We start from the raw sequence: 21,274 nt of genomic DNA, 5'->3' as shown, positions 1-21,274 counted from the left end.
CTTGCAGGAAGTAGCCAGAGGGTTTATTTGGTTTCCAGTCCAAGGCTTTGATCTTTCTGTACTGTCACATCTCGAGTTACATAGCCCTTTTTCACTGCAGTAAATCTGCAACCGTTAATGAGAATAAAATTTCCTCCTCCTTACTGATCGCATGCTGTTAAATGCCAAAACACAGCCAACTGCATATTTGCAGATTTCAGCTACAGTGTATGAAAACAGGGCAATCAGTTTAATCTTGTTGTCTTTGTAATTCCTTTTATTGGTTGTTCTTCCTTTCTGAGTGACCTGTTTTATCAAGTAAGTGGTTGCAAGGCCAAACCTGGGAGAAAGATTTAGAATGTTAATAAGCTGAGAGGAGAAAGGTGTGCATATGAGGAGGGGCAGGGTGAGGGAGTGACTGCACATGCACATGTACTACCATCAGTGTTCAAATTAGGTCTAGTTTAATGCTCTTGAAAGCTCAAACCTCTCCTTCTCCTCAAATAAAGAAGCTAGTTTTTTTATTTCTTGGATTATGTTATATATTCAGTTTCAACATAAATTTGCACTTAATGAGTTTATTTAATAAGTCAGAACATTATTTTTCACTTTTGACTTCAGAGAAGATTTCATAGTATTTAAAGGATTTCAAAAAACTTGACCTCTACATTGTAAGAGCTATTCTTACATCATTTTAGGTATCCACCGAACCATCTTACTATATGGGTCCTTACAAATACTGGAAATGCTATAAATATCTGTTGAATAAATCAGTGGAAATTCAAAATCACATATAAGCAAACTGAATCTTATACATTGTTAAACATATACATCTTCATAGTGAAGTACAATAAAGTCACATTTATTTTTTGCTACAATGAAACCCCCCCAGTTGAAGCATTAATCATTTGATTCAGTTAATATATGTTGCTAAATTTATTTTTCACTTAAACTTATTATCTTTATTACTGACTTATTTACTGGTTGGTAGCTGGAACTTATCTCTGTCAAGAAATTCACTTTTAGAATGCCAATTTAGATGATGGGCATTGATAAATATATTTTATTAATATTATATGTTTACATAGATCACATTATACATAAATATGAAATGTTCTAAAATATATAAAAGAAATCTGCTTCTGGTTTCTCACCAATGAAGTCAGTTTCTGTTATGGCCGCTTGTTTTCACAAAATAAATTATTTCTATTTTCATCAGCAGTGTGTAATACCAGTTCATTGATTTATATAACTGTCATAAAAACAACAGTTGAAAAATATGTTGAAGCACAGAATAAGATTCTAAATTGGGGAAGTAGAGTCAGATCTTCTGATAAAACAGAGGACACACTTTGGGTAAAGTGCCTGTTAGTTACCCCAATAAGAGGAGAAGGGTAAGAAAAAAGAATGGCTTGAAAATTTTAAGAGAAAAGGATGTATAGCACTACCCTTGCCTTTTCAGAAGATATTTGATATAATGTAGAAATGTTGAACTTCAAAACTGTAGCTTGTGCTTTTAGAATTAGTGTTTCCAAATAAGCCTATCTACGTGTAGTTAGACTATAACATGAAAGTTTGCATGTGGGAAAAAAATGATGGAAACTAAAGCAGAATTTTTAGACTCTGTATTTGAGGGTATTGGGGGCTGTTAAGTAGTTTTCTTCTTTGTTTTTCCACTACTTTTAAATCTGCATCAGACAGTCCATAACCCATTCAAAATTCTGGACATGAAAGTTCACAGAAAATCCCTGCACAAAACAATTTTTTAAAGTTTTTGTTGGTCTTTAAAAAATGAAAGAAAAATCTTAAACAAGTGAAACTGCTCCAAAAAGTTCATTTCTATAACGTAAACCATCCAGTTCAATTTTAAATGAAATTGCTAGAATGGAACAGAAACATGCAGGCTTCAATGCCATACAGACTTAGTCTTTATTCTAATTGTATTATTTAAAATGTTATTCTCTAAAGTTGTTTCAAATCTGTCTATAATTTGAGATATGCTGATTAATGATAATGTGGCATTTATTGAAATATATTTACTGAGTGCCAGACAGTATGCTAATTGCTATTATTATATCCCTTGTCTAATTTGATCTTCACAACAACTCAGAGAAGGAGACATTAGGAAAACCAAAGCTTATTGAGTTAAGCAGCTTGCCCAAGGTTATCTCCTTACCTCCAGGTGTCTATTCTTACTTTTACTCCACCTCACTCTCTTCCCTCTATTACAGTGAAGAAAGTGCCTTTTTCTTCAAAGTCCAGTTGATTCATTTCACTTGGAACCCCATCCCTTCTTGCCTTCCTGAAGTCTTCTTTCATGTCATCATTCTTCTCCCTTCTACTAAATCATTCCTGTCTGCATATAAACTCAGTGTGAAATCTCCAAAGTTAAACTCCTTGCCCCAACATCACATTCCAACCTCTACCCATTTCTCATTTCTCTTCGTACAGTACATCTCAAAAGACTCCCATTCACTCTTCTGTTTCTCCAGTTTTGTCCAGAACATTCATAAGCTTCAAATTGCCAAATCCATGGACTGTTCTCGTCTTTAACTCTCAGCAGTGTTTGACACACATGTCCAGGCCCTGCTTTTTTGAAACTGGCCCTTTTTCAGCTTTCAAAGCACCCCATTTAACTTTCCTCCTAGGATCTTATCCATTCCTTCCCAGTGTTCTCTGCTCGATAAGCCACTTCCTTTTCACCACTAAATGCTGGTTACTGTAGAACTTCGACCCTGTTCTCTATCCCTATCATTTAGGGGAGCCCTCTTCTGTAACTGCACCCACTACCTAGATAGAGGGTTTCATCCAGATCCCATGTCATTAAATGTTAATACTATCTAAAGGCTTGTATTTTTATCTGATACCTCTCTTCTATTTAATATACTGAATTGAATGTTTAGTAAAATCATGAGACTTAACTTTTGGTTTCCCACATGCAAATAGGTGCCTGCTCTAATCTTCCACTTCAGCAAATGTCACTGTCAACCAAAGTTCAAGCCATAAACTTTAGAGTTTCCCCTGGTTCCTCCCTTTTCTTCACTATTACCACTATCTCCAGTGCAAATCATCTACGAGTCCTGTTGTTTTCATTACTAGACTGTCTCAAACTTGGCCTTTTCTTTCCATATTCACCGTTAGTACCCTAGTCCACGCCACCATCATCTGTCACCTAAACCATTCAAAATAGCCTCCTGACTTCCCTGCTTCCATATTTACCTTCTCTTGCAATCCATTTTTTCCCCAGAGTAACCACTGTGATCTTTTTAAAATGTAAATAAAATCATTTCAAATGCACAATGTGTAATATTTATTAAATATATAATCAAGATGTATATATAGTATTATGTGCTTGTAATATAAAGTTGTTGGTAGGAGCCTAAGCTAAATAGGAAAATTTAGTAACCTACATAACATAAAAAACTGCCTTTTTAATTGTAGTAATTTGTATACATAAAGGTGATTGCCTTGACTGTTATGCTTAAGAAAATCTTAGTGCACATGTGTTACACTACCACATATCCAGTTGAATATACCTATACTGAAAAGTACCATCTATACTGAATGTAAGCTTTCTCTAGCTTTAAAAAATTATTGTCAAAAGAAGCTTGTAATGTTTTCTCTCTTGTTTCCTTGGAAATATCTACCTAACCATACCTACCTCCTTCCTTCCCTATCTACCTTACTATGTAAAATGAAAGCTTTCTACTGAGTAAATCTTTGCTCATGAGATAGGAGACATCAGAAAGCAAAATTTACATCAAGCTCTTTGACACAATATCTCTTCAAATCTCACTATTCAAATTATGTTTTGTAGGACACTGACATGTTTCTAAAGAGGCGTTCTGTTACATAGGTACAAAAAGCTGTTGTCTGAATCAGTCCCTCCAAAGTGCTTACTGTTATAATGAAGTAACTGAATTCTAGTGTATCATCAGACCATTAAAGAGCAGTATTATTAAACAAATATTACAAGTTTTATATTAGTTTTCATTGTCAAATAGCCTATGTTTTGTAGAAACAAATTTTACCACATACTTAAAATGAATAAAAGGTTTTTTGATCTTGTTACTTTCTTATTATTGGGTCTTATCTAGTTGACCTGTTGATAATCAGTTTATCAGAAGTACAGATTATATACTATTGGAGATTATTTTATTTCCAAAAGAAACTTTTAATTTTTACTTAAAGTTTCTGTGATGATGAATGAAAATAACTTTATAGAGTATTGAATAAAAATACAATAGAAGTAAGAATGTACATTTAATGTTTTATTTTTAACATTTAAAATTTATTTTATTCAGTAACCTTTTTAATTTAGAAACACTTGGATGGGCTCAAAGGATAGAAATCAATAAGAAATAATCTTTTTCCCATTGAGAAAGGATATCCATAGTTCAGGGTTAAAATATAGTTTTTTGAAATGACTTAAAGTATCCTATTTATTATTCTTTATTTCACTCTTTAAAAAGATTTTTAAAAGTAATAGTATTATCAGGCTTTGAAATAATTAAATAATTAATACTAAGTACAGTGTCAGTTTTTATATACCAGTGGTCTTCTACATGTTCCTGCCAACGTTTATATTGTTCTCACACCTTGGTTAAATGTGTGTGTGTGTCCCCATGACATAAATGTCTTAAACATTTTTTACTTGTCCTTAATCTTTAGACAACACCAATTAATCATTAGAGAAGAATACCATAATATCATAGACACTTTTTTAAGAGCATGCTATTTGTTAACTTATTTCTGTTCACAAAAGATTATACCTTTAACATTTTCTTCCAGAAGAAAAAAGATAATCTAATGACAATATTATATGTCAATAATATTTCAAAACCAGAAAAAATAAAAATAATTTTTAAAGATATTGTGATGAATTTTCTTAGATAAATAAGTAAACAGATTAATATTTTTGCATTTTAACCTAAGCAGTGCAATATTTGGCAAAGAATTACATTATTATTAAAATACAACCTCCTGAGTTTTATATAGGCTGTTTAATAATACTGCTCTTTAATGGTCTGATGATTCACTAGAATTCAGTTACTTCATTATAACAGTAAGCACTTTGGAGGGACTGATTCAGACAACAGCTTTTTGTACCTATGTAACAGAACGCCTCTTTAGAAACATGTCAGTGTCCTACAAAACATAATTTGAATAGTGAGATTTGAAGAGATATTGTGTCAAAGAGCTTGATGTAAATTTTGCTTTCTGATGTCTCCTATCTCATGAGCAAAGATTTACTCAGTAGAAAGCTTTCACTTTACATAGTAAGGTAGATAGGGAAGGAAGGAGGTAGGTATGGTTAGGTAGATATTTCCAAGGAAACAAGAGAGAAAACAGTTTAGTCATTGATCTTTTTTTAATGCTGATACCATAGCTGTTGATGAATTCTGAAAATTTTTAATTGAAAGAGTTTTAGATTTGTTCAAATGCATTAGATTTTCTCATTTTTAAAAAAAGGCAGTAAGCCTCCATTGAGGGTTATGGAAGGGAACTCTGGAATTAAGGGGATTAACTATGAACTATAATCCTGTAGATTTTGTTGTTGTTGTTCAGTCTCTAAGTCATGTCCAACTCTGCGAACCCATGGACGACAGCACACCAGGTTTCCTGTCCTTCACTAGCTCTCAGAGTTTGCTCAAACTCATGTCCATTGAGTAGTGATGCCATCCAGCCATCTCATCCTACGTCACCCCCTTCATTTACTTGTAGGAATTTTAGGCCAATATGAAGTTTTTCAGTGGTAGCCCAAATCACTTGGTAATCTCGTTAAGTATTCAGCGGCTCTGCCAACTAAATATAACTCAGATCTACTTCAGAGAGACAAATGTGACACTCTGCTGTAGAATCTATTTTTAAATGATGCTTTGTTTTTGTGTTTGAAAAGAATGATTAGTATTTTTCTAAACTTTATACTTTTATCATTAATTATTGGTGAACGTAAAAATCTATGTATGTCTATGTTGGTTTTTACATAAAAGCTACGTATTTCAGACTAGACAGGCATAACCAACAAATGCTTTCTTGTGCTTATAGTCAAAATTAAAGGCTTTAAATAGTCTTTTGAATAGATATATAGAGAGGAGCATAGTTAATGATTTTCTGAATATCATCTCTTGTGGACATAAGTCTGCATTCTGTATCAAATAATATAACATACTTTAATATATTTTTAAGCCAGTCTTTTTTGTTTAGCTTTATCTAAAGTTGATACATCCCACTCTTTCAGAAATCTTTCCATTTCAGGTTTTTCCAGCCAAAAACAAAGCACCTTTATATTGGCCTGTCAGAACTTAAAAGGCAAAGCAATCTTAAAAAGGAATCCAGATTTGTGTGGACAATTTCAAGTGGCTAATTTAGAGCCCCTCAAATGTGAAAGGATGGGAGGAGGCTTCTATGATCATAGTTAGGCAAGTAAATTTTTAAATTACAACTGTAACTTAAACTGATACAAGAAACCCCATAAAGCTGTATTCACATGGGTGCTTAAACTCCATGCTGAAATCTCTTGAGGTAGTAAAAAGCAGGAATTCTTAAAAGTCTCAAAATGTTTTATTTTTTTAGGATTTCTGGATTTTAAGGACTTTATAAATATTGGGTGAATATAGCTCAACTCATTCTCTGTATAATCTAAGGGAAAACAGAAACTATGTCAGTATCCTACAGTTGCATCTTGCCTTTTTCTTCTAAAATCTGGGGGAAGGAAGTAGTATTTTTCATCAGCAGGTGGGCACCATCATCATTTTAAATCAATTTTTAATCTTTCCTTGTCCTTTATACTTGAAATAACTAATAGAGATATACCTATGTGCCCGTTGGAAATACTACTTAAAACCCTGTACTGCCTGTGATCTCAAAAATTTATGGTACATTCCCATCTCTCTGAAGAATTCTCCTCATAGTTGCCCAGCTTTGCTTATGTATCCCATATTGTCAGGTTGGCACAATCCCAAGACAGCGAACATCACAGAATGAAAATACCCACCCTAAACACTTCTATAACCTTGTGCCCTTTTCAAAGAAAAGCCAACACTATAGCAGTAAACCTAAGTACAGGAATTTATGCGATGTGGGAAGTGATGATTTGTGTGGAATAACGAAAAACTTTATCCTTGATTTACTACTTTCAAAATAAACTCCCAGAATATAAAATAAGATGAAAAAGCGTGTAAAGAGACTTTCCCCATATTATTCATCCCTAAAGGTGCTGTATCATTTGCATCAATCTTGACATAGCATCTGAAGGATTTTGATTGAATAATTTTATTTATATAAGCAGTCCAGTCTCACTATGGTAAAGAAAGATATGATTGGCCATGGCATTATTTTAGTGCAACAACAATTAGTTGCCTATGTGTTGGCATAAATCTTTATGAATTATGTAAGAGCTCTGTAAAGGCAAACAGAAAGCATGTGTAAGAAGCATGCCAAGTATGATAGAATATCTCTTAACAGTCTGGATTATATGGCAGGAGCCAGAATTTCTTAAGTATTTTTAGGGAAGGCTCTATCATTTTCATATGTCATAACAATAACAACACCAAATACATGCTGTAAGAGTCTTTGTACTGTTCTTGTAAGAGACTTGGAAATACAATAATCTCAAGGCAGAGAGATGTTAAAAGGGATAGCCATTATTATTTTACCACACACACAAAAAAAGAAAAATCGTGACAAAGAAAGTTACAGATAAAGACTGAAACAAGTTGTATCAGTAGAGACATAAATCATATCCAGATATTCTGGTTTTGAGGTCATTGCACCCCACTAACTTTAATAAAATGCAGGAGTTGTTGATAAGCTCATACTTAAGTTTGTTTTGCTGAATTTGTAAACATAATCACAAGGGAGAAAAATGCCATTTACATCAGTGATTAAAGAAAAAAAGTGTGTTTCCTTATGTCACTTTGAAAATAATAACTTCAATTTAAAATATAGTAAGGGGACACAGTCAGAAAAGTAATCTTTAGAATTGTATACTTCTGCATTCCAGTCTGCACTGAATTTGCTTGTCAGTGCTTGCAAAAGGTGCTTAGCCCCATCCTATGAAGAAAATATTAGAAATACCTTGTTTCAGCATCACAAGACTGCAACCTGGTTGACCAGGATGGTTTCAATCAGGTTGTATCTTGACAACTGAAAATTAGCCTTAGACCTAAGTAGAAAATGAATTTACCTTCTTTTGTACAGACCTATAATATAATAAATGCATTCTCGGGAACCAAGAGAGTTTATAAAATTTGAGTAGAGATTTACTTTGGTACCTGTTCTTCTAGTGCTAAATGCAATATTGGTGTATTATGTAATGTTCTGAGATCTTAAGTGCTCTGCTACTGCTAAGTCACTTCAGTCATGTCCGACTCTGTGCAACCCCATAGACGGCAGCCCACCAGGCTCCCCCGTCCCTGGGATTCTCCAGGCAAGAATACCGGAGTGGGTTGCCATTTCCTTCTCCAGTGCATGAAAGTGAAAAGTGAAAGGGAAGTCGCTCAGTCGTGTCCAACTCTTAGCAACCCCATGGACTGCAGCCCACCAGGCTCCTCCATCCATGGGATTTTCCAGGCAAGAGTACTGGAGTGGGGTGCCATTGCCTTCTCCATTAAGTGCTCTAGAAGGCACTAAATAACTATTGAATATTTATCTGACCTGTATTGATTACTGAAACTACTGAGTTAGTGGCTGAATATACCTGTATATCACTGCCCAGTATATGTTTTAATTATGCTAAGTGAAATAAGTCAGACAGAGAAAAAAGTAAATACTGTATGATATCACTTCTATGCAGAATCTAAAATATATGGCAAACTAGTGAATAAAACAAAAATGCAGACTCACAGATATAGAGAACAGACTAGTGGTTACCAGAGGGAAGGGGGAGGGGGAGGGGCAAGATGCGGGTGGGGGCAAAGGTGTTTTTATTGGATCATGGGAAATCATGTGTATGAAACTTGAAAATTGTAAAGCACTATAGAATTTAAAGAATAAATCAATCTTCTTATTAAAAAACAGAATGTCATGATAATGTAAGGAAATGCTCGTTGTATATTTGATATTATAAACTCATTTAGAATCAAGTTAAAAACATGCACTTTTAATTTGTTTAAATATAGTTTCTAGTATCCATATTTGTGCCCTCAATTTTAGGAAAATATTATTTAATTTGATTTAGCTATGAAAAAAGGTCTTTATCAATCACCACTTGATTTTTATTAGCCAAAGGTAATTTGAAGGCTGCTTAGCCTAAAAATTACTGAGACAAATAAATAAGTAGACTAGGGCATAAATTGGAAACTTTATATTAACATATATTTGATAAGATTTTTAAGATTTTTTTTTTACAACTAACATTTGTGTATCTCTTATGAAAGGTAGTAAAAGAAAGTTAAAAGTTTCAAAACTGTATAAAAATATTCCCAAACTGTATTATTTATTTAAGGACTTTGTAGACCAGGTTTTACCAGAAGCATAACATTAATTTTTAATTTAGAAGAGACTGATATGTCAGTAGGGGTAACATGCATATTAGATATGATATTACCTTACCTCTTCAATTATATCTAGATGTCGGGTTTCTGTGTGTTTTATAAAGAATGATGGGGAGTTGATATAGCCCATTAGGTGTGGTATTTGTGGTCATTTTGGTTCCATCTCTTGAACTTGTTCATTTTGATAGTGCATTATCTTCCTAAGATTCTGGTTGGTGTTTAAATTTCAGTTACTGAAGGTCATTATTCATATTTTAACTGGACTAAAAAGTTTTTAATGCCAGCATTAACTTTTGAATTACGCTCGCGCTCTTAGACTTTACAGCATGTTTAGTTTCTTTTCATTTCTTATTAGTATTTTTCAGTACTTAATAGTCTCCTGCTCCCACCTCCAACAAGAACTCTCCTCTCTGTTCAACATCAGAAACATTTTTCTCTTTGGCATGTGCTTTTAGTTCCCCAAGCAGTATAAGCAAATTGGAAAGTTCAGCTGTCATTCTTGGAAGGTCATAGATCACACTAGCAGCCTGAGTAATCCAAGAGGTTTTAAGTATCATAGCATTTAGTTTAAAGTGAAATTTGCTCTGACAGAGCTGGCAGACCAATAGGAAAAAGAAATATTTGTGCTTAGAGAAGTGCATATGTAGAGACCAAGAGCCTAACTGATGGCTGGAAGTGATTTCAGTCTAAAAAAACAAATCATTAAGAGAGTGCATAGGGGTAAAATACACAGTTCATATTTTAAAGAGTCTCAAAATGAACCAGCAACTAAGGTTAGCATTATATAGTAATTAGCTGTGGTGTTCAGGCTTTAACTCACTCGATACCAGACAGTATGGTCAAACTATCACTGTGAAAACATCGCTACTTAAACTTTCTACTTTAAGCCTACAGCAGTAATTTTTGTACCTTAAAAAAACCAAAGTATTATGACAGATTATATAAATGTTGAACCAGTAACAGACAAACAATTCTTTAAAAGAGGTGCTAATGACTCAGTTTATTGACCTAGGGGTTACTTAAGCAGCTCAGCAAGTTCCCTTAACATTTGGTGGTATGAACTGAGGCATTACTTGATATTATAAAACTGCTAATTTCAAGAAGTCCTTGTACTAAATTGAAGAAATTCAAGTTAAAGATTACAAGATGATATACTTTCATTAAAAGATTGCTATAGAACTTTTGAGACCATTATAGATTTCAGTAAGAATTCACTCCAGCATCACAGTCACATCTGACAACTTCTATGAGGCACCTATTAGAGCGCTACAACACTGCTACAGATAAGAGAAAAGAAAATATCTTTTGTCAGCTCCAGTCATTTCTTTCAAGTCATTGTTCTGTTCAAGAAAGCCAGTTTTGAGTCACAGAAATATAGGACTTATAAATTGTTTCCTTTGATGTGCAAAGCAGATTAATAAGAGTAAAGTAGAAGGGACTCCAGCAAGATGGTAAACTAACCTGACTTGGGTACCCCTTCCTATATAGATATAGAAAAGGTAGAATATAACCCTACATGACACACACAAAAGAACTACCACAAGAATATTGAACTAGGTATAGGTTACATGGTATAGAAAGATAAAACTGAATTCTAAATTCCCTATATAGAGCCTGGAACTTCAACAAGCTGCCTTTTTCTCTTCAGTTGAAAAGAGGACTAGATGATTTTAATTCACCAGCCCAGAAAAGTAACTAAAACTTGTCTTCTGCCCTCAGACCCTAGATAGGGTCTTAGATGGGGAAGATAGTCACTCATGAGGGAGAGGAATCATACACTTGGTCCATGCAAACATGTGGAGTCAGAATTTATACTATACATCTAGTTCAGGAAACCCCAAGTCAAGAAATTATCTTTCAAATGGTTTCAGGAAAGTGAAACCCAGGACCTTGATGTATGATAAATATGGAACCTCTCAGTAGAAGTGTTCCCAAGCTCAACAGCTAGCAGACAGGCAAAAAACAGCAAAAAAACCTAAAGTTGAACACAGTAAAAAATTATGAAGCTCATGAAGAAAGAGACTGTCATGAAGAAATGTCAGAAGCAATGGCAAAAGACCTAGGGTGCCCAAGAACTGGAGTTAATATAAGAATCTAAATGAGATTGTAAAAAGTTTTTTAAAAATAAAAAGGGCTAGATAATATAATATGAAAAAGTACCAACTGTAATATCTCCACATGAAAAATATAATCATTAAACTAGGCTTGTAGATGGGTTAAATAACAAATTAAGATGTATAATAAGTATAAATTGAATGATATTAGGAGAGTGTCCATGAAATGGAACTTCTTTGAATTTGAAATAAATCAATGACTATTTTACACATGCTTTCTCTATCATTAGTACAAATTGGTTTTTATCTGAAGCATCTGAGTAGAGTAACTAAATTGAAATTGAAAGGATTTGCCCCTGAGGTGGTATTTTCCCCTTAGAACTGACAGGTGTCTTTTCCAAAAAAAATTTTTAGTAGTTCCAAATTTATACATTAAATACAACCTCCCACTCCTACTGTCATTTACCCTTAATTTTGAGAAAACTATTACTTAGTTTGATTTCACAAAGAATATGATTTTTTGAAGATTCTCTAGCCATTTAATTTTATCAGAATAAAGGAAAAGGTGATAATCATGCATATAAAAGATTAAAAGAAAACTAAATGGAAAGTGTCAGCTAAATTACATATATTGGTGAAACTCATTAAAAGACTGCTTCACTCTACTCATTTTCTCAATAATACAAAGGCTCAAGCCAAAAACAAAAAGTAACACCTTTGAGCAACCTAAAATATCTATCTACTGTATATACATTTATAGAAACAAAGTGTTATTGACAAGTTAAATGATAATTTTAGAAGCTTTCCTGTGACAGTAGTACTTTAACATTATAAATGCAGTACATTTTTCAGTGTCCAGGACAATCAGCATCTTCTGTTCTTTTCATATGCCGCCTCATTCACAAACTTTTTATAAATGAATGATAAGAGATTCCTATTTAATTCAACTGCTTAAATATATATAAATTATATCAAATATATAAATTGAAGATATAAATTATATGAAAAAGCAATGGAAACCACATTCTGTCAATGTTAAATATGCTGAGAAGCTTAAATTTGATGAAGCTTGCTTTCAAACTTTGTAAAAGTGGTACTCAGTGATAAAGCAAGCTCTCCATCTAGTGGTAGACCTGTAAATTGCAAACACTTAGATTTTGATTAAATAATGCATCATTATTTATAATGCATATAAATGTGGCTCATTTGTATTGTATTCAAAGATGGCTCAGTGGTAAAGAATCCACTTGCCAATGCAGGAGACGCAAGTTTGATCCCTGGGTCGGGAAAATCCCTGGAGAAGGAAATGGCAACCCACTCTAGTATTCTTGCCTGAGAATTCCCATGGACAGAGAAGCCTGGCAGGCTACAGTCTACTGGGTCTCAAGAGTCGAACATGGCTTACCGACTGAACGACAACAGCAACAACATACAAGTGTTAGGTATAGTTTTATAGGCATTATCTCATTCAATCCACAGTTTTCTTGTTGCTATATATATGACTTTCCAGAAAAAAATATGTTTCTCTGTGCCAGAATAACCCAACTCTTCCTATTCAATAAAAAGACAAACTGCTTCTACAGTCTGATTTCTTCTATTAATACATGGAGTACTACAACCTCTTAGTTATTTGATGAAACATATTCCCATATTAAAGGGGTAAAAAATGTTTCATTCCAGTTAATTATAGCTTCAAACTTTTGGCCATTTTTGAAATTCTTTCTCCTCATTCTCAGTTAATAAATAGTAAAGGTATAGCTTAAAAATCCATTTCAAAAGAGAAAAGATACCTTTTTGTCATGAAATGTAGCATATCTGATCATAGTTAGTTCTGCCATTGCCTCTACAGACTTACGGTACTTCACATATGGACAGCCTTAATATTCTCTTAAATGTGCCCTGTGCTGTTGCTTCTCAACTGCTTGTCACCCCAGTTATCTTTCTAAAACACAGAAGTAAGTTGTTTCCCTTCTTAAAAACCACTGACAATTCTCCAGAAGTATTTGATTCTTAGTGTGGCATATGAGGGCTTCACAGGTGGTGCTGGTGGTGAAGAACACGCCTGCCAATACGGAGATGTAAGAGACACAGGTTCAGTCCCTGAGTTGGGAAGATCCCCTGGAGGAAGGCATGGAAACCCACTCTGGTATACTTGCTGGGAAAATCCCATGGACAGAGGAACCTGGAGGGCTATAATCCATAGGGTCACAAAGAGTCAGACACAACTGAAGTGACTTAGCATGGACACACGCATGTGGCATATGAAGAGCTTTCAAAATCCAGTCTTAAAATTCCCTCTTTCTACCTTTTATCTCCTGCTGCTGCTTCCATTGCAAATCGTTTGCTCTTCTTCAGCCTTTTCTCTTGCTCAGGCTGTCACATTACCAGGAATTTTCTCTTTCCACTTGTGAAATCCTGCTTTTCCTTTAAGATTCATCCATTCATGCAATCAAATGCTTTTTGAAATCCAATCCATGTCAGAAATAATATTAGATGCTAGTGGGAAGGCAATAGATAAGATAGTTCTTACCATTCATGGTGCTTACAACAAATTACTATGTCAGGAAGTGACAGATACATTAAAAGGCAAAGTGCTTTCTATAAAGGCTTTGTAGTTCTTGAGATTCTCCTGTAACAATTTGTACAACCTCTGGTATATTCTCACATTGTATTAAATGTTTGATCCTATTCTCCTCTGTGGTAATTTATAAATGTACTAGGGTAACACAGCATATTATCAGATTTTGTTTCCGTGTTAGTTGCCGCCAATCCATGGTCAGGGACCATGTCTTGTTTATTTTACTGCCTTCCAAGCACCACATCCTTTGTTTTTAACATTGACTCTCAACACTATATTTAGCACATTATAGAAACTCATGTACTATTTGAATGGATGGATGTACAAAGGACATAGACATAAACTTCCCGTGACAAATCATACTTAAGCTGAAAATATAAATTTATCTGATGATAAATTTACAGTCTACTTAGAAAGAAAGATAAACATACTGACTTTGGTTCTATGATCAGTATACTGGAGTAATTAATAAAAAGAATGAGCTGTTCTAGAAGACTATTACTAAATTATTTTATACAGTGTTATAATATCCTGGAGCTGTTTCCTCCAAAAAATGCTAAATCCTTTCACTTGACAATCCCAAAAGAATTCCAGCCTTCAGTATTATCTTATAGATCACAAAGATAGATAATTAATATATCACTGTTTCCTACTTGTAAATATATTGTCATGAAAGATTTTAGCATAGGGAGAACAGAATCCCCAAAGACCCAAGCTAAAAACATGAAATTAAACATGGTAGTTTTAAGTTATCAATTTCATGTGTGTCCATGTGTATATTACACACAGTTGTACGCATACACAGTCAATGTAAGCCATATTGCAGTAATGATACCTTAAAATTTTCATTCAAGATCAACACAGTTTGGGCCTATATTAGCGAAGAGTCAGAAACAGGATCTCATCTTTATGTTCTATGCTGGTTTCAGACCACATAAGTACTGCCTTCATTTCAGCTTATTTTAAGATAAATACTGGAAAAAAAAAATCAAAATGCTTTAGAAAGCAAATGATTTTAGAGATCATGTCATGAGGATTGATTAAATGAGAGTTGTAAAGTAGTCATATTAAAGAATAATTAGACTTCTTGTGTGGTTTGAGAAGGTAATTCTAGGACCAATAGAACCAGATTTCAGCTCACTATCATAAAGAACTTTCTAATGGTTTGATATATCTATAGAAGGGGTGAACTGCCTTGACAGTGTAGTATGATGGAAGTGTTATGACAAGAACTGTATAGACCCTGTAAAAGGTGTTGTGAATGAAAGGGTAGAATAGATTATTTCTAAGAATGTTTACAAGTCAAAGATACTATGCGTCTGTGAAAAGAGAACTTGACTTGAGTGTATCCTTTTTTTTTCCTGCAGTATCCACTAACATTCATGATTTGCTTTGCATTCGTTTTGCTGACGTGGAAATTTCAAAGAAGAAAAAACTTGCATTGCTTTTATCTAACATTAATAAAATAATGATAATGCTTTTCACTTATGCAGCACTTTTCACCCAAGGATTTCAAAGTGCTTTACAAATACGCACTAATTAAGCCTCACAAACAGCCAGAGGTAGGTGATTTTTCTGTTTCTACAGGAATGCCATCTTCTCTGGCACAGAAGTCTCAGCAGCGCCTCGGAGTGCCTAGGACTCCCTGCTGGCTGCCATCCCCTTGTCATGTGCTGCATGTGAAGCATCACTTGTCATATCTGGATTTCTTTTTTTCCTCCCTCTCTGAATCATCTCAAGTTTAGAATTCTAATGAATGCTGTTGAAAATTTATTCTGAAGCCTTGTAAATATTACAGAAAATTTAGTCTTTTGCTTGCTGAATGCTAATTAGATCTCTAAATGATTGTTTAAAAATAAAACCTAGGTGTGGTTTTAATTTGAACTTTAAATATATATTTTAACTTAGGAAGAACTTACTATTTTTTCTAAGTACCCCAAAATCATTGTTCTTGGGACATGAAACTTAATAGCAAATGAATTGGAGGGGGTCTTACCTTTCCTAGGTGTCTTTTCACAGCAAACAGTAGCCATTTTCTTTAGAATTATATATTTTCAAGAAACAGTATTTGCGTTTGGTATTTTTCTAATTGAGAGGTCTAAAATATGATATCTGGATGTTGAGGTTAAGTAAAGGTGAAATGACACCACATAATCAGTCTTGTAAAGAAAACGTGGTCTAGTGGTGGCATATTCTAATCTAAAGGAACACACAGCTTTTTATGTAGGTTAGGGTACCAGGAAGAGAATACCTACTTACAGAAACACACATGCAAGTTTGGGTAAAATTCCAATATAAACAGCCAAATACACGAAGTCTCGTCTGAAGCAGGTTGGTCACATAGAGCAAAAGCAGGTACGGCGTATCACAGTAGTTTCTCTTGGTTCGCAAGGGCCCTGGTGACGACGTGCAAGTGGCTTTAATACCGTGTACTCTTAAGTCAAGTCTTAGTGGATTAGGAAAAGACAGTTTTTGCTGTGACACTTCCTTTTATTTTCATGTGTCTATCCCTTTCCAGCAGAATTTATATAATCTATCTGCTTCTATTCGGAAAACTTACATTAGGCTCTCCTGGTTTTGAACCAGATTCAGCATTAACAAGGCTACATCTTTATGCCAAGGGAGAAAATAAAGCATCCACATGTCCCAAAAGAATATCTATCTCCAGGTTTTAGCATCCCCAGAAGTCTAACTTCCCCACTATATTAGAACCAAATAAGTGACTAAAGAATCAAACTATTCTGTTTCAGAGTTAATTTTACTTAGAAGATATTAATTGTAGGGATATGATTGATCTTTCATAATATAAAAGGATGTAGGACTTACATGAGAGTTATCACCCAAACTGGTTACAATGTTTCAGATATTCTTTAAACAGCAATTCGATCATGATGGATAATTTTAGAAAAACTCATTTTATGAGTTGATTTCAAATTCTCTTATTTGAAAAATTTTCCCAAATGGTATTTATGGAACTTCAAAAAATCGGCTTGTGTGTTGTCACTGGGTTGAGTGCATAAATAAAAGTTTATCACAGTAAAGCTGCAGGCTTGGAAATTCAAACTCTGATGTTCAAGGTTTGGTCTTACTTTCACTGACATGGGGATACATAATTCTTATCAAAAAATGTGACTGACATAAAAACAATATCCATTTGTCAATTTACAATGAAAGTATAATTATCAGGCAGATAAACTTAATGTCTTGTTGGCAGGTCATATGAGGAAAGAGTAATTAGACATTTGCTTATTGGTCATAGAAATAAAAAATAGCTTTGCAGTTTGAATATATAATAACTTCAGACTCAGAACCTTTGTTGAGGCCCCTTCTTCAATGAGGACAAGCCTGTGAAAATGGTCATGTAGACCTGATGATGTTATAAGTCACACCAAGGAGTTGCTTGGGTTGGTTCTACTACAGCGTTGCCTCTGAAGAGCTCCTTATTCTGTGCCAACATGGCTGACAGACTCTCTTCTCAGTATCATCATCACGTTTTAGATAGAATTGCGGTCATATTGTTCTGTTGTGAGATGTTCTGTTTTGAAGGCACTTTTGCATATATATTCACTGATCAATCATATGCCTCTTGTTTCCAAGTTCTTGAAAGTAGTCTCACCACAGCTGCTAGACTGATAAAGACAAAATTAAATCGAGTTTTACCTAAGTCTCCTGCTATTTAGCTTCAGAAGAGATGCTTTAAAATGTAAGGAGGAAGTAGCTGAAAGATGAAAAAGGAAAGGAGCTAAAATAAAATCCACAGGCTATATAGCCATCCTTTATGTAATTGAGAGTTGTTTAGTTACATGAGTATTTGTTAGCCTTAGTGCTTCAAGGGAAAATTTTTCAATGGCCAACTTTTCCTGTTTTTAAACTGATACAGATGTGTCTAGTCATGGACTCCATTAATTTCTAAAACATCTTTAAAGCTACCTCTTAGGGTAATAATTTCCCTTTATCAGAAAATTTAATCTTTTTTTTCATGGGACCAAAGTGGGAAGGACATACTTACATTTTGGCATTTCAAAATAAAATTCAGACTTAAAAATTTCAAACAGCTTTTAGAAATAACAGACACAATTTTTGATATAGAAGGAGCCCAAAAGTTTGATCTGTCCAGGATCTTTCATTACAGATTCTAACATAAACCTTGTATTTCAGAAATCCCATTCCCCTGCAAGGTAGATTCACATAAATTATTAACATATGCCCTTTATTTTTAGTATTTAGTCCTAATCCAACACATGCACACAAATTATTTAAAACCTTAACATTTTAATAGTTACTTCTAAAGTGTTTTAACCTATAATCTTATGTTGTAAGAGGAAGTTACTGCCTATATGAATATATTTTTTAATCGTTGAGATTTTGCTGATAAAGGGGAAAGTGTCTTTCCATTTAGCATAATCTCAGTCTTAAATCATTTAAATATATTTATTTTTCAAAGCTTACATTTCTGCATTATAAATAATTTCTTTTGTTTGGAAATAAGCTCACTGGCATTCACTGCATGAGCTATGCATGAGCATGTTAGAGCTGCCACATTTGCCTGGCAAAATAAGTATCTTGTCATTTTGCTAAGTGTTTAATAATTCTCTGACTCTTTAAAAGTGCTTTTTGTTCTAAATTTATTATTAGATAAAATTTTTAAGTAATAGTTTATCCATGTTTCAATCTACATTTGTAACTTCAATCTACCGTTATAATCAGCTTGCTATAACTCAAAACATGCACTATTTAGTCTTTTTTTTTTTTTTTTGCATTGAAGAGTCAGAAGAAGAATTTGCATATCAAATCTGGCTAACTTCCAAATTTTAAAAAATTCTTTATCTTCTTTAGTCATAGTCTTGTATGATTTGGTTCTGAGTGAGAGATTACTGCTAAAACTCAATTGCATGTCCTTACTAATAGTGGATTAGTCCTATGGAATAGAGATCTTATTATAAATAGCAAAACTCTACTAGTTTTAATTTTATCATTTCCTAGCATTTCCATATTCTATTACTGATATTTGCTAACATGTAAAATATTTTCATATTCTGGCATATAAGCCATGTATGAATGTAATTTATTAAAACTTTTCTGATCTTTCTCTTTGCCCTGAATGATGCCTGGTGACAGAGATTTTTAACATTTTTAACATGTTATTAGAATTAAACAGTTATTAATAAACATTTTTATGGCTGTACTAATTTAAAGAAGAAAAAATAATAATAGCCAGCCACGTAAGTTATTTTGCTGCTAGAGAGAATTTCGGAGGTGTAAATCTCCAGGCCTCTTACTTGACCTGCATTGGGATGAAGAATATAACTGACTCTTCCTCTTTCTCTTTTTAGCCTTGGAATGGATGGCTTTGGCCAGTCTGTCGGCATTCTTGGACGCCCTGCCACAGCTTATGGATTCCGCCCTGATGAACCTTACTTCTATGGCTGTGGATCTCGATAAAGTCATCCCTCTCCTTGTGTGCTCTCAGTTGAAAAGGCGTCTGTGTGGGTTGGGTTAACTTTGAATCTCGGCCTAATAATGCATGTTGATACTGTTTGCAGGTCTGTGTCTCTCTTTAATTTTCCCTGTTGTTAGCTGCAGGTTAACTTGAACCCCTTCTGTCCTATGTTAAGTACAGTTGATGCTTGACCCTGTTCACTCATCAAACCACATCCCGATGCTGAGTACCATTTACCATGAGACTCAAAAGTGAATGCTGAAAAGCACCTAGACTGGAAAACAAACACTGCATTATGTACATTAATTGACTAACTTAATTTCTATTAAAAAGAAGCATAAAGTACAAATGAATTGGCAAAAATCATGTGTTTCTATTTAATGAGTTTCATGAGGAGTTACATGCTTATATAGAGTGCATATAAATTTTATTTTTTTCCTGCCCCTTTTTTCCCCCTTGTAAACTCTTGAGTATTTCACATGATAGTGCTACCTTTAAAATTTATAAAAAGAATATCACCTTTTTTATTTCATGCCATGTGCCTGAAAGGTTGCTTCCCAAAGTTATTAACTATGATTTTTTGATTAATGGTGGAACATATGCTATAATTACATTGTGAGTAGAGTTTCTTCAGCAGTTAATTCAAATTAATTTTGTCTTTCTGATTTTAATATAGAAAACCTAGAACATATATTAGTATACATGAAACTAGGTTAGTATTGGGTTTTTTAATTTTATTATTCATGAAGTCTAAATTATGGAAAAGCTAAGTCTCATTGACAAAAACTAAAGAACAAAATATTTTGCTCACTTACATACCCATTTCCCATTTGTTCACTTGTTTTTACGAGATAGGTAGAAGTGGAAAGATATAATAATGAGTTGTGAAAGTAATTCATTCATGTTATAATATGGAAAAACTTACTTGAAAAACAGAGCAAATAAAATAAATACAATATACAGATATTTCCTTGAACACCTGCTGTGGAAGAAATTATATGAGGCTTTGAAGTGAATTCATAGATCAAAGACAAGAATTTAAAATCTCATTGGTCTACTATACTATTTATTGGACTTGATTCATATTTTAAGAATAAATTAGTAGAACTGGAAAGAGCCTTTGAAGTAATTCAGTCCATCTACTTATTTGTGAAACCAATCACATATAAACTTAAAATATAGTCAACAGATATTTTCTTACCACCTGCTACATATAAGAAAGTATATGATGCTCCTTAGGGAATAAATGAATCTAAGACATGATTTGTGTCTTTGAACTCACAACATAATTGATATTTATTCATTTTTGTGTTTATAAAACCATGTATTTATTTGTCTTGGTTTCTATTTTAACTATAGGATAGTAAAACTGGAAAGGGCCTTAGAAACAACCCTATCAAACTCCTTTCAGTTGGAAAAAACCATGCTAAGAGAAATTAATTGACTTTCCCAAACTTATGTATTTATCTGTGACATAACTTGCTTCCAATGCAGTAACTTCACTACTAAGTATCGTGCCTTATTACTTGTCATATGTACAAAGTATAAATATGAGTATGAAGTGATATTATTAGAGAGATAAAGCAAACATTCTATAACTTAACTTCCCTCATACTATTATAAACTGATTTAGGAAGAATATTTACAACAATTCATAACACTTCGAGGGTGGGCTCCAGCATTTACATGCACATGCTCATTCTCCCTGTATATATTTTTGTAATTT

General features: G+C 33.6%; 1 protein-coding gene across 3 annotated transcripts in view; it reads left to right on the top strand.

Annotated features, from left to right (window-relative positions):
- Positions 1 to 19,901, top strand: part of KIFAP3 (kinesin associated protein 3) — a 157,465-nt gene extending 137,564 nt beyond the window's left edge. For all 3 annotated transcript variants that reach the window (XM_061382571.1, XM_061382572.1, XM_061382574.1), the window contains one exon: positions 19,442 to 19,901. In XM_061382571.1, coding sequence (XP_061238555.1) covers positions 19,442 to 19,550 — 109 coding nt within the window. In that variant the 3' untranslated portion in view covers positions 19,551 to 19,901. The remainder of the gene's footprint in view (positions 1 to 19,441) is intronic.
- Positions 19,902 to 21,274: the final 1,373 nt, after the last annotated feature.

This window comes from Bos javanicus, chromosome 16 (assembly GCF_032452875.1).
Source record: "Bos javanicus breed banteng chromosome 16, ARS-OSU_banteng_1.0, whole genome shotgun sequence".
In the NCBI taxonomy this organism is placed as follows: Eukaryota; Metazoa; Chordata; class Mammalia; order Artiodactyla; family Bovidae; genus Bos; species Bos javanicus.
Note: the sequence above shows the minus strand (reverse complement) of the source record. Positions and strands in the feature narration are given on the sequence as shown.